The 13,196-nt window shown below is 49.0% G+C and overlaps 1 protein-coding gene across 1 annotated transcript; it reads left to right on the top strand.

Annotated features, from left to right (window-relative positions):
- The first annotated feature begins 3,808 nt into the window (after positions 1 to 3,808).
- LOC104368569 (arachidonate 5-lipoxygenase activating protein) lies at positions 3,809 to 12,536 on the top strand. Its single transcript, XM_032982865.1, has 5 exons — positions 3,809 to 3,938; positions 8,628 to 8,727; positions 9,912 to 9,982; positions 10,940 to 11,021; positions 11,668 to 12,536. Exons 1-5 carry the CDS (start codon positions 3,869 to 3,871, stop codon positions 11,828 to 11,830), a joined length of 486 nt encoding a protein of 161 aa, XP_032838756.1. The 5' UTR covers positions 3,809 to 3,868; the 3' UTR covers positions 11,831 to 12,536.
- The last annotated feature ends 660 nt before the right edge of the window (positions 12,537 to 13,196 follow it).

Raw genomic sequence — 13,196 nt, forward strand, 5'->3', positions numbered from 1 at the left:
GTGACGGCAGGTGGTCACACACACACACACATATGTACTATATATTTGGTGGGTCTGTGGTGCTTTAAGTTTGCAAAGTACAGTGCTGATATTAACCAACCAGTCCAAGGGGCTTCTGTCCTGTTGCATTTATGATAAAGCATGATGGCTGTGTGTCATCTGACATTATATATAGCAACATCACAGAAGCAGCTTTTATTTTATTAGGACATACACTTTAATTGGAGTCTTTGCAGCCGAGCACTGAGCAGAGTGCATGAGAGGAGAAGAGAGCTGAACATTCCAAAAGATATTTATAGGTCTGTGTTCCCAGTCCTTTCCTCTTCAGTATAAAAGCAATTCTACGAAAGGATTATTTTGACTGGCTGTTCAAGATTTCCAGAGGAGGAGATTAATGTGCGGGAAGCCTCGCAGCGCAACTGAAAAAGCTCCGCTGGCTTTGCAGATTTTCATGAGCTTCATGGCTCACTGTGTCGAGGTTATCTTCCTTAGGCAGGAAGATGTGGATGTCAAATAACAATGCAGCAAGCGGGAGGGCTGGGGTCTGACAGCAGCTGCTGGAGTGCAGAATTACCTGGGCCTGGAGAGCACTGACCACAGCTGGGGGTTACAGGGGTGCAGGCACTGTCCCCCAATGTGTCCATCCCTCCCCCCCACCCCCTTTTTTTTTTTGCCTACTTGAGAAAATCCCCTATTTCAAATGGCCAGTTGGGATATCATGAAGATGTCTCACATCAATCTTTCTCCCAGGCGGACAGGGTTTTCCAGTGGTGCCAACTTTGCTTGACCCAGACAGTGATCCTGTGTATCTCCCACAAAAGAAGGGGAGGCAAGAGCCACCCAGATGTTTAGCTCTCAGGGAGAGGGAACAATTTAATGTGTAGATATGGCAGAAGCTATCTGCAGAGTCTTTCTGACCTCACCTTAGCCCTCCCTTGCCAAGGCAATTCCCCAAATTGTAAAAAAAATATGCCAGAACCTCCTTCTGTCCTGCAGCTATTCCAGTGTCGAGGAGTACAAAAAGATAATATTCCCCCTGGCAAGGAGTTTCTGCTCTGTCCAACTATGTTTACATCAGTGTTGATCTGCCACAGTAAAGGGATGAGACTTCTTCCTTCATGTCTCATACCCTCTTGATTTCTTCTGATTTTCCTTAAACAGAGCCCTCAGAGTGATGTTACACTTATAAAAAAACCCAGAACCAAAAAACAAACAACAACAAAACCCAACAAACCCGAAAACCAACCAACAACAACAAAACCCAACAAAACCAAAAAACCCCCCAAATACCTGCAGTTCTTATTTAAGGCAGCCATACCAAACAGATTCTTGCTGGCAAAGCTTTTCTCTCCTTGCACATCCAGAAATCAGCTTGGCGAGCCCTGGAGTTGATGTCATGGTGGTTTGTTTTTTTCCTTCAGGGAGGAGGCTGGAGCCCTGTTTTCCTCCATGGATGGGTGAGGGGCGGCTTTGGCGGGAGCCTCAGCAAGAGGAGGTAGCCCGCTGGGTTTCCAGCGAAGTGTCGGTGCTGCCGGCGGGTCCTGCAGTGCTGAGAGGTGCCAGGGGACAAGCGGGAGTCGGAAGGGGCAGAGCAGAAGAGCAGAGCAGGCGTGAGGATGCGGTGAGAGGCACTGAGCAGCAGGAAAGCAAAGAGGTGGAAAACAAAGAGTGGACTGAGAAGAAAGTGATGGCATTGGCAGGCCAGCCCGCGCAACCTGGCCTGGACAGGGGGGGCATTTTTTATTTTTGGGGGGCATTATGACAACTTCAGATCTCAGCAGCCTGATCCCTACCCTGTTTAATATGAGACTTCTGCCAAACTGAAGTCACCTATGGGAAGACTTTGAAAGCAGGGAAGCGTGTGCTCTTTCGTGGCAAGTTGGAGGAGATCTCAGAGCAGGCTCATCTGCTTTTAGTGCCCCTTGTAAAAGCAAGCCTCAAGCTGCCTGTTAGATTTACTCTGGTGTGAAACAGGCAGAAGAAAGGGAAGGATTGGTGCCTGCTGCTGGAGGACGGCCGGGAGTTGTCCTGCCGCAGATGCTCTGAGGACCTGTGCTGTCTCCTTCACCTTCTCTGGTCGGCAGCTCCCCCACGCCTGCCCGTGTCCACGCACAGGTCCTTCCCTCACTGTCACGGTACTGGTCTCCACTTGGACAATATTCCTCTTTTGACTTAATTCAGTAATCGCTTTTAGGTGATGGGTTTTTCTCTTCAGGAGATTAGTAGAAGCTTAGCATTAAATATCATCCTGAAATACCAGCTATGATCCTGTGCTCAGTAGACCACGGAACATAAACTTTGATGCTCCAGTAAGAAAAGGCTGTTTTGTGGGAAAAAAAAAAGAGAACTTCAGTCCTAATAAAAACATTTGGCCTAATAAAAGGCCAACTCTCAACCTAGATACTGTTTATGGCCTTGCTACTCACACAGTTGTGCCTGTGTGGACTGTAGGGAAAGTATCCTAGAAAGACAGCCACCTACTATTAATTTAACAGAAGGTCACAGCTCACAATGTTAATCATGTACCTCACAGCCAGCTTGTTTCTATATATTTGCTTGTATCCAAAGCACCTGAGAGTTTTCCATATCTAATAGTACAGATGATATTAATTTGCATGATAGTGAGACTGGATAAAAACACTGTTGTAGGTAAATGTGTCCCCATTGAAGAAGATGGATTTCATAGCTTGGCACCTGCTGGGAAGTTCTACCAGGCTGTGTCCCATCCGGAGGGAGGTAACCAGTTACCCAGCTGTGCTTTGGATGCTGGGCAGCACTCAAACGTTCTGGAGAGCATGTTGTAGAGTACAGACAGACGGAGCAAAAGTTGTCCAGGGCTCAGTCCGGTGAAAATGTTACTTTTATTAGCGTTAAATCCATACTAAAGGTAAGGATTTTTCATAAGGCTTTTCTCCAGCAGAACACGGGCGAACAGGAGCAGAGTGGTTACGGCTGGCGAGTGATGTGCATGTTGGATGAGGATGCTTTCCAGCTATCTGACAGAAGCTGTGGGACTTTCTGTAGCTGTGCAACACCTCAGCCTGTGCTTCCCTGCCATCTCTATCACGGGGTTGAAGCCAAGGCACGAACGTGCTGCAGCAATCATGTTCAGCTGTATTGGGCTTGGACTGCTAAATTTGGGGTACAGTTGTGAAATCTGAGCGTGTAAAATGTTGGCAGCAGTCACCGTCTCGCAGAGTTATTTGTAGGGGAAAGAATACAGGATCCATCCCTGGTAAAGAAAGACATTTTCGTGCCCACCCACAAAGCTCACAGCATTTGTGTACTGCCTATTCAAATACGCCAGATGGATCAGGAGCTTTTGCTCATGACCTGGAGATGTGGAGATGTGGTGAGGCTGATGGAGATGTGACCAGGAAGGGCACACATCTGAGAGCAGCAGTGTTATTGAGACTCACCAACATTATTTCTTCTCCCTGCTACTTGTGGGGTGGTTGGGCACTTGCAGACAATTACATGATAGCCTGGCTAGTCTCTTCTAGCCTTTCCACTATTCCACACAGCTAGCCAAACGCTCAGACATACTTTAGATATCAAGGTTGCCGTTTCGCTCCTATGCAGGAAGGGAACTAGATATCTTTCCACCTTATATATCCTCTTAGATCACAGATGTATAAGCTCTTATTTCTCTGGGCTTCCTTTGTATATGATAAGTGGGTGAGTGAATGAGTCTGTGGCTGTGCTGCTCTGACAGGCACCCAAGTGCAGGGTGCTGTCACTCTCCTGTGAAGCCATAGGAAGTATTTCACGACTCAAGATAAGAAGGGCCTTCATTTCCTCCTTCCGTGCTTGTAGGGCTGAGCTGCTGCCGAGGCTGCACCATCCACCCTGACAGCCCGCTCGCAAAATGGACCAGGAAACCCTGGGAAGTGTTGCCCTGCTCGCGATCATCACTTTGATAAGTGTTGTCCAGAACGGTAAGATAAAAATAATCATTTATCTGAGGGTTAAAAAGGAGCTGAGAAATATTCAGGATGGCATATGCTGGTCTGCTCTTTGGATAGATAATCTGTGGTTATAGGTGTGTGTGTGCCTAGGCATGACTTGGGCTTTGGAAATGGTCTTTTAAGCATATAATTTTGCATGCCATTGTTGCAGTATCTTGACAGTCCCATGGTCCTACTCGGTGATATTCTAGGGTGTTTGTTATATATACATTAGCTAATGAAAGGCCTAATATGCTGGTCTACCCTGTGGCAATATGCATTTTGATTTAGATGACTGAGACCTCCTTTCCTGGCTAATGTCCCTAACATGGGCAGCCAGGGCTGCTCGCCAGCCGGAGCCCTGCTGCCGTGGGCAGGGGCTGGGGCTCCAGAGGGCTGTGATGGGTCAGATCTCTGCATGGAGCTGAGCAAAGGGGGCAAAATTTCACCAACTCATCAGAGGAGTCTGTTTGGGTTATTTGTGGGCATACAGCTCTCATGCTTTACTGCATCTCCAGCTCGTATAATCCAGCTAATCTTGACTAACTGCAGTCCCAAGAAAAATGCGCATTTCCTGCAATGGAGAAGTTTCCTTTTTTAGGTCTTTTTCAGACCTCTGTAGTCCCTACTACACTTCAGGATTTTTTAAATAAAACAACAACTTTCTCTCTTGTGCAAATCTGATTTTGACTTGATCATCATCTCTTACAAATGCTTAATTATTTTAGCAGGAAATTCTACTCAGAATACAGAGAAAGGAGTGAGTTTTTTCCCAGCTGCACCAAGATAACCTAGGTTTAAGGAGAGTCAGCAGTGGGATGAGGGGCTGATGCAAACACTAGAAATCTCCTGTGAAAGCTTATTGGTACAAATGCGAGATTCCCACTGAGTGCAAACCCCTCATTTGGTCCCAGGAAATGGGTTATTCTTGGGCTGCTGCAGAGAGGGGAAGTGGTGGGAGCCTCAGCATAAGACTGGCTGCCAGAGAGCAAAAAAAAAGAAGAGATGCGGGCTGGTTTAGTTTCGACATAGGCACTAAATGACACATTGTTTAACCCAATGCTGTTTTCTGGTAAATGCTCAGTATGTGACATCACCAGAATATGGCACATTGAGATCAGAGCACATACTAAATTTAAAAAAGTGTCAAATACACTTTTCTTGCTATTTAACCAAATTACTTTATATATAGGGGTTTTTCCTCTCACTCTGAAACTCAGGCCTTCCAGCCTGACACGCACTGTCATCTCATGGAAATCTGTCTGTGAGATTATTGACCCAACTGCTGCAAATGGGAAGCGTGATGCTTCACAGAAGACTTAGCATGCCAAACACGAGTGGCACACAACCCTAAAGAGTGATGTCAGACCTTGTGTCATCTGATTTCCTCCTCTCAGGCTTTCTTCTAGAAAGTCCGGACTGATAACCAGTCCTGCAACAAATGCAATAGTTAAGGTAGTAGAAATGCTTGTCAAGGGATATCAGTTGTACTGAACTCTTGCTATGGCTCTGGTTCAGCGAAGCAGCTGGGCATCTGCTTGACTGTCTTTAAGAACGTGAAATCATTACCGTGTAAATTCAGTTTTATATGCTTTTCTGCATCTGGTGCAGGACTGGAAAGCAATTCGGGTGAATGCTGTTATTCCCAAAGCTGGAGGTGGGCTGTGGTGCTGCCCCAGTCTGATGTCCATTTACTGTCACCTTGTTCCTGTTGGGAATCTCCATATCCTACAGAATAACTCATGTGGCCGGATATCACTGAGCCAGTCACGCACGTAGCTTTTAGGTTTTGTTCTTGTGTCAGAGAGATGTTGTGATTTAGCAGCTTACAGGGCAAATCAGTGGTCACCACTGAGCAGATCGGGATGGAGGAAACAAAGTGAGGTCAGTGGAAAGGGACAACCTGCCTGTTTGCCAGCACTCGTTAGGTTGGAGCTTCAGTGCCTCCTTCTGTTGGTGTGAATTTGTGAAACAACCAAACTTGGATTGAACTTGCCCTGAGTGGGACTGCAGTGTTTCAGGCTCAGGGCAGCCTGTGCAGCCCTGTAGCCTCAGGGCATCATCTCCTGGTGAAGCTGAGATGAATTAAACCCCTCCAATCCAGCCCGGCCCCTCATTTATCTCATGCAGGCTTGTGAAACCACCCTCTCGCCTTGAGGTTCAGAGTAAAGAGCAGGAAATATAACCATGGTGTTGCAAGCTATTTCACTCTGTAGTCCTCCATTGCCCTGATGTCAGGTTGGTTAACAGCAGCCCAATGCTGCTGAGATGTGAGTGCACACCTGTGGCGAGGTCTACCCCTGGATATGATCTGTCAGCTCTTCTCCAATCCCTTCCAGAACTTCAGCCCAGCTGAGCCTCAGGCAGCTGGGACCCACCTCTTGGGCTGCCTTCCGGGGAGATTTTGGGAGCCTGCAGGGTGTGTGAGGTTGACAGGGCTAAGGAGCCACAGAACTGGGGGAGCCAATTCCAGGGTGAAAAGCTCATTTGAAGCAGGAGGCTCTCCGTATGACCGTGAGATGCTGGGGTCCCTTCTGATTCACTGCCCTCACCCTGGGGGTGCGTGTGGCCCTGAGGAAATACAGCTGCCGAGTGGGTTGGAGGTGATCAACCAAGGCCTTTTCTTTAGCAAAGAGATGGACATCTTGTGTGAGCTCTTTCCTGAGGGAATAGAGAAAGATCAGCACTTCAGTGGGGTGGTTTCTCTCATGCCAGTAGCTCTCTGAGGGATGGATTGACCTCTGGAGGTGCCTTTCCTCTGTTTCCCTCCATCACCCACTGTTTACATAAGGAAAACAACTATTTCCCCAACGTTTCTCAATATCTCTGAAGTGAGGTGAGACAAAACCTGCTCCTCATCCATGGTGTGGGTCTGCATGATAACCGTGCCTCTGTCCCTTGCCCTAATGCCCGGTCCATTGATCCAGGATCCATACACCATGTTGGAGATGGAAAGAGCTTCCAGGACAGATGCCTGGACCTCTACAGCCAGATCCTTCCCAGGACACCCAGCACCCCCATGCTTACCCAGCCCTGATCCCAGAGACTGTGCGCCAGGAGTGGTCACCACTGGCACCCCCAAGTTCTTGTCCTCAGTGATCACCATCACGTTGGACAAGGCTGTGTTCAGCCTGATGGCTCTTGACATTGTGGAGCCTCTCGGCAGCAGCACGTTGGCATTTGGGAAATGGCAGCACCTGCGGCAGCGGAGAGGGAGATATATATATATATATATATATATATATATCACTTCTGGCTTTCTCTGAAGCTGTGGCACCTTCTGGTGATTTCACGTACATGCTAAAAGGAAGGGAGGAGATATGGTACATATCCCAGCGAGCACATGCAGTCCCAGACCTGCAGGAAGTGGTTTCCCATCACAGCAGCTTTGCACTGGACAAAAAATTGCCATCTAACCTAGTCCTCTCCCACTTGATCTTCTTAGACCCCGGTTATAGGCAGGTTAATAACCCCACGCCCAGGGCTGGGGTGGCATGCAGATGCCAGGAGCACTTGCTGTCTGCTCTGGGACCCCCAGGGTCAGCTCCTCCAGCAACCAGCCAAAGCACCGTGCTGGTGGCAGTGGGAGGGTCTGCAGCCTGGCTCAGAGTGGGGGACACTGACTTACAGGACTTAGGGTTTTTCTGGAGGAAGGCTGTATGTACCCAGGGACTCACTCAATATTGGAAGGCAAAAAGCTCGGTAGCTTTTAGTGAAGGCAATGGAAGTAGAAAAGACAGACTTACAGCAACAGTGAGTGGGAAAAAAAATCACCTCTTCAGATTCCAGGGATGAAATCCTGCAGTTTATCAAGTTACACTTTGTTTGTTATAGTAATGTCTTTCCTGATTAGTTATCTTTTATAAGTATCTTTGGCTAATCTTCTAAACCCTAGAGTTATTTGGATACACTGAGATGGGATGCATGATAATACAAAGCTTGCAGCTTGTAGCCTGTCAGGGCTCTGTCTGGTGTATTTAGACACATGATTGATGGTCTCTGGTTTAGTGTCATCAGATAAAATGTGTTTGTCAAGCGCGTGATACATTATCTCGAGGTGCTGCATTTTTGCAGCAGCTAACACCCTGACACAACACTTGCTTAAAAGGAAGATACCCACAAGATGGACACATAGCCCGCCATCAGGACTAGGTTTTCAGTGGGCCTTCCTGGAAAATGAACCAGCCCTGCAGGATGTCCCTGGTTTCATAAATGGGGATCACTAAAAGAGAATAAACTCCCTTATTTCCCTGCTCTGTTAGAGAGTGAGATTTGGGTCTGGCAGCTCTGACTGGAAAGCTTTTTCCCACTGCGGGCTCGAAGGACCGAGTCAGGGCTGTACTCGTGCAGCAGACAGAGGTGCAGGCTGCCAGAAGCGCAGTGCAGGGATGAAGCAGGGTTCAGAGGTGAGAGTCTGCTACCAGTCACATCTGGAGACGTGGGGGATGTCTGAGGTCGCATCACACCGTGCCCTTGCACAGTGGGTTTGGTTATACCCCGGTGACAGAGCGAGCACGCTGGCCACATCCTGCACCTCCACACACATCCTCTCCTGCCGTCCAGCCTGGATGGTTGCGAGAACAGAGCTGAGCCCTCAAAGCCCAGTTTCTGCAATATCTCCTAATGACAGCTCAGATTGAACACCTTGAGTTTTTTGTTTGTTTTTTTTTTTTTTAACAGCTTTTTTTGCTAGCAAAGTGGAGCATGAAAGCAAACACTGCAATGGCAAGGGGTTCCAGCGGCTGGGATCTTCTGCCTTCGACCGTGTCTACACTGCCAAGTGAGTAAGCAAGCTCTGAGGAGCTGGTGGGGGCAGAGCAGGGCTTGTCTCTGCCTTCATTCGGGTTTAATCCAAACTCTTTTATGGTCCAGACTTTGCCCTGCAGTCCCACTGCCGTGTGCACTGCGGCGGCATTTAGACCCCCACTTCTGCAGTGTGTCTGCTGGTGAACCCAGCTCCTTTCTGGGCACCGGGGGCTGTATTTATATTGGACTTGCAGCCCTTTTGTGTGTTACGTCCCTTCGTTTGGGAGCCCATTCACCTGGCAGTAACTAAAGCTGGAAGTGTGGTAGAAGCACAGCTGGTGTCCCAAGGGCACTGCAGCTCAAAAGGAGAGAGCCAGCGGAGAGATGCCAACTTGCTGAGGAGCAGGTTGGTGGCAGAGCTCATACAAGCTCCTCGGTCCCTGGCAGCTCCCTCAGCACACAGCTCCCCGCTTCTCCACCACATCCATACCTCTTGTCTTTGACATCCCTTCAGAGAGAGCAGAGGGGGAAATCAATTCCAAACCAGAAGAGAAAAGAACATAAAATAATTTTTAGTACCGGTGAAGTACTGACGATGTGCTTGGAACTGGATGGGACATCCGAGTGCTGCCCTTCACAGGTGCGCCACCTCTGCCACGGGCAGAGTGCTTTCCCCTCGGGAAGCATTCCTGGCTGGAAGGGGCACTTGGGAATCATTCCTGTTCCCTTGCAAAGACACTTGTTAACTCTGTGAAGCACTCCTATTTGTAGTGTGATTCTCCTTTTGTTGGTTTCATGCAGCTTTCAGTGCCAATAACTTGATTAATATGACTTGATTACAAGGATTTTCCAAGCCAATAAAGCACACGGCATCTATTAATACACGCACCACCATCAAACAGGTTAGAGGAGGAAAGCAGCTTTCACAGGCGCCAGGCGTGTGTGTGGGGCACTTTGCTTTTCTCCTCATCAGGCGGGACACAGGCGCCCGTTATCCCACTGAGGACACGGGGAAGCAGACCTGTGGGCGACACAGCCGCAGCGTTGGGGCTCGGACAGTCCAGCCAGCCCCTGGACCTCCCCCTGGGGTAAAAGCCCACTCACAGCAGTGTTAGCACAGCCCAAATTCACACCCCGCCATCCTCTGCTGATGAAGCATGTTGATTTTGTTTCTATTTCCCCGTGTTCTGATTTCTCTCTTGATAAATTCCTTTCTAGCCAGAACTGTGGACATGCATACCCTACGTTTCTGGCCGTGCTTTGGTGTGCTGGCATTCTCTGCAGCCCAGGTAACACACAGGTTTTTTTTTTTCCCCTACAACCTTGCACCACTTGCAGCAAGGGATGGCAAACGCTTTGGTGGTTACATTTCCAGGGATCAAATTCTTCTGCCGTGGGGGGACCAGTCTCACCCGGCTGCCCTGCAGCTACTGATGCTGTTTAATTAGCAGCACGCTCGCTTGCACAGTTTATGCCAACAGACACGTTCCCAGACACCATTCAGGACAGTCCAGGCCAGACACATTTCCCATAAAGGCGTTACGGATGAGATCCCTCTGTTTTGAGTGGAGGGTTTAGTACTTGGATGCTAAGTGCCACGTTATCCACCCTCGGGACTGGGCTCATTTGATTAAATTGTCAGAGCTGCCGGCTCCTCCCAGCACTGAGGGCAGCCCAGGAGTATGCACCCGTGTTTCTAAATACAATCCCCTTCCATGCAGTTTGTGTTGTCCTAAAGTTGAGTAATTTCCCAGGCTTTGTGGCAATTCTTTCTGCCAGAGAGGAGTTTCTTGACCAGAAGAGAGGCTTTTGCCCACAGATGTGGGGAAAGCTAGAATTAGGGGGAAAAGAGAAAAAGCACCTTTTTATGTGCTCAGAAATGAATTTTAGGCCATAGTATAGTCCTCCATCTGCACATAGAGAAGTGCATCTATGGGCTGCCTTTTATTTCTGGTGAAAACAGTGCAAGGAAAGTTGGCACCCTCCTTCCTGAGCCCAGCATGACCCACACCAGGTTTCTGCAGCCACGGGCAGGATTCCACCCACAAAGTCTTCCAAACAGCTAGTGTGAGGGTAAGGCAAATGATCTTTTTCCCACTCAAAGGCCTCTGTCCTGCTTCCAGCGCTCAGCCCACAGCTGAAGTCTGCATGCAGGTTCCCATCTCCCGGTCCAGCCCAGGCAGCAGATGGGGACAGCACAAGACCCAGGCTGGTGTTTGTAACGCCTTGTTTTACCCTTTCCCCAGCCCCTGCCGCCTTTGCTGGCCTGATGTACTTGTTTGTGAGGCAGAAGTACTTTGTGGGATACCTCGGGGAAAGGACTCAGAGGTAAGGACTCGCAGAGCCTCTTTACAAAATCCGGGACGGGTCGGCAGCGCAGCCAGACGCTGCCACTTCCACAGGCACAGCTCATGGTGCTGCCCGCGACGGCTGCTTGCACGGGGTGGTGCAGGAAAGCCCCCCCCCCTTCTTCTGGGTGCATGGGAGGGAGACACGGGAGGTGCAGCAGCACCAGGGTCAGGGGAGCTGCAGGAATAGAGCATCTGCTTCAGCAGCTCCTGCTCACAGCCGCTGCCAAACCCACACGTTTGCATGTTTGTGCCACTATTTGCACAAGACCGTCCTTTTTTATATTAGTCAAGCTCATTACGCACAGGTGGCGTAATAATAGAGCTCGTGTCTCATAGCCTGTGATGGCTGAGGAGACACCCAAGTCCCTCTGAACAGCCACTTCTGGAAGCAGCAGCCTACGCAGAGCACAGGAGGCCAAATCCAGACCCAAACGGATCTTGAAAATGGCATTTAAGAGCTCTCAGCTGCTTTGCAATGCAAGACAGAGCAGGAATTTGTCCCCTCCCTCTCAGCCCCCGAGGTCTTTCAGGTGGTCTTAACAGCAGAGTCTGAAATCTGAGGACTTCTTGCATGAGGTAACATACGTGAACAAATTGCTTCCCCCTCCTTTCTGTCTCCTCAGCACTCCTGGTTACTTGTTTGGAAAGCGCATCATTTTGTTCCTGTTCCTTATGTCCGTGGCTGGAATACTCAACTACTATCTCATCTTCTTTTTTGGAAGTGACTTTGAAATGCACATAAAAACGATAACCAGTGCAATCTCTCCGCTGCTGCTCATACCCTAGCTCTCTGCAGCACTGAGAGGGTCAGCGTGCTTAATATATTGATACCCAGAAGCAGCCGTAATTCAACTGTTTAAGAAATGAACCCGTAACCCTTTTAGATTGCTGTAAATCTCATGCTTGATGGGCTTCGTGGTTTGATCTAACCTTGCTTTTTCCTTCAGGAAAAAGATTTATTGTGAGCACTTGGCATGCCCAATGAATGGTAACAACTTCCAGTTAATTCTTCAGAGTTTTTTCCCCTAAACTGCAAGCTGACTGCCTAACTGGAAGGGACATTGTATGCTTGCTTCGTAACTGTATTGTACTTAGCTTTTGTCCCCAAACCCAGGAGCCTCTCAGCGTTGTTCCTGACCGATGGCTCCCACAGTTACCCTCACTCACAGGCACAGCCTTGCGCCAGCATCCCGCACGCCCCTGCCCACGCAAAAGCATGGACCAGCCTCTTCGCCTGCCCTTTCCCGCCCACTTGTTGATGGCTGAGCTCCTGCTGCTGCAGGAGGGCAGCAAATTGGCCCCTGTCTGGTCTTCCTTGATAAATATTCATGTGCGTAACACTCCCGACACTGATCTCATTTACACTTCAGCCTTTTTGTTCTCCCAGAGCTGTGGAAAGGGGTCTTGCGTAAAGGAGGACCTGGTGTATTGACGGTGGGGTTGGTTTTGTTTCGCTTGGCTTTGTTTAATAAAGCAGTCTAAAAGGATGAAATCTGTTTGCTCCCATCTTCTTCGCCTGGTGCATGATCCCGATGCTTCACGGCTTGGCAGCTGGCCGGTGAGAGGAGCAAGGGGAGCAGCACCGGGCTCTTTGTGCGAGCTGCTAATCGCCCTGAGCATGGCCGGCCTCGCAAGGACGCGCATTTGACAACTCCCTCTCTATTAGCAAGTTCAATTTTCTGCCTCTGCCACTAACAATGTGCCCCTACAAGTCCCTACAGAGGAGCGGTTTGATTAGAGAAACGGGCTGAGATAGGCAAACGGGCCGGTGCAGTCTTTTTCAACATTGCTATCCTATGAGTGCTTAAGCTCTTAAGCCTGTCTGATTACCGCATGCAGGGTGGATAAAGCTGTATTTTATGACTCCTTTGGGAGGGACAGAGGCTCCTTGCTGTGTGAGAAGAGGGTTTGCAGAGCTGTTCGCGAAAGCGGGCGCGGAAAGCTGCCTGCCTTTGTAGCACACCGAGGCTGGCGGGTCCTGCTGCTGCCCAATGGGGCAGAGGAGCTCGTGCACGGCTGCTCTGCTCTGCACCTGACCATTCACACCGCCAAAATAACATACATCTTTTTTTTTTTTTTTTTTTTTATCTTCTACACAAGTTTTAGACATGGAGGATTAGTAATAAACATATTTATTGCACGATGATTAGCT

Source organism: Tyto alba, unplaced genomic scaffold (assembly GCF_018691265.1).
Source record: "Tyto alba isolate M040663 unplaced genomic scaffold, T.alba_DEE_v4.0 Super-Scaffold_2, whole genome shotgun sequence".
NCBI lineage: Eukaryota > Metazoa > Chordata > Aves > Strigiformes > Tytonidae > Tyto > Tyto alba.

Coding starts and splice junctions, on each gene's coding strand:
- LOC104368569 (XM_032982865.1), top strand. CDS start 3,869: ATGGACCAGGAAACCCTGGGAAGTGTTGCCCTGCTCGCGATCATCACT. Junction 9,983..10,939: donor TGGCATTCTCTGCAGCCCAG/GTAACACACAGG, acceptor CCCTTTCCCCAG/CCCCTGCCGCCTTTGCTGGC. Junction 11,022..11,667: donor CTCGGGGAAAGGACTCAGAG/GTAAGGACTCGC, acceptor CTGTCTCCTCAG/CACTCCTGGTTACTTGTTTG.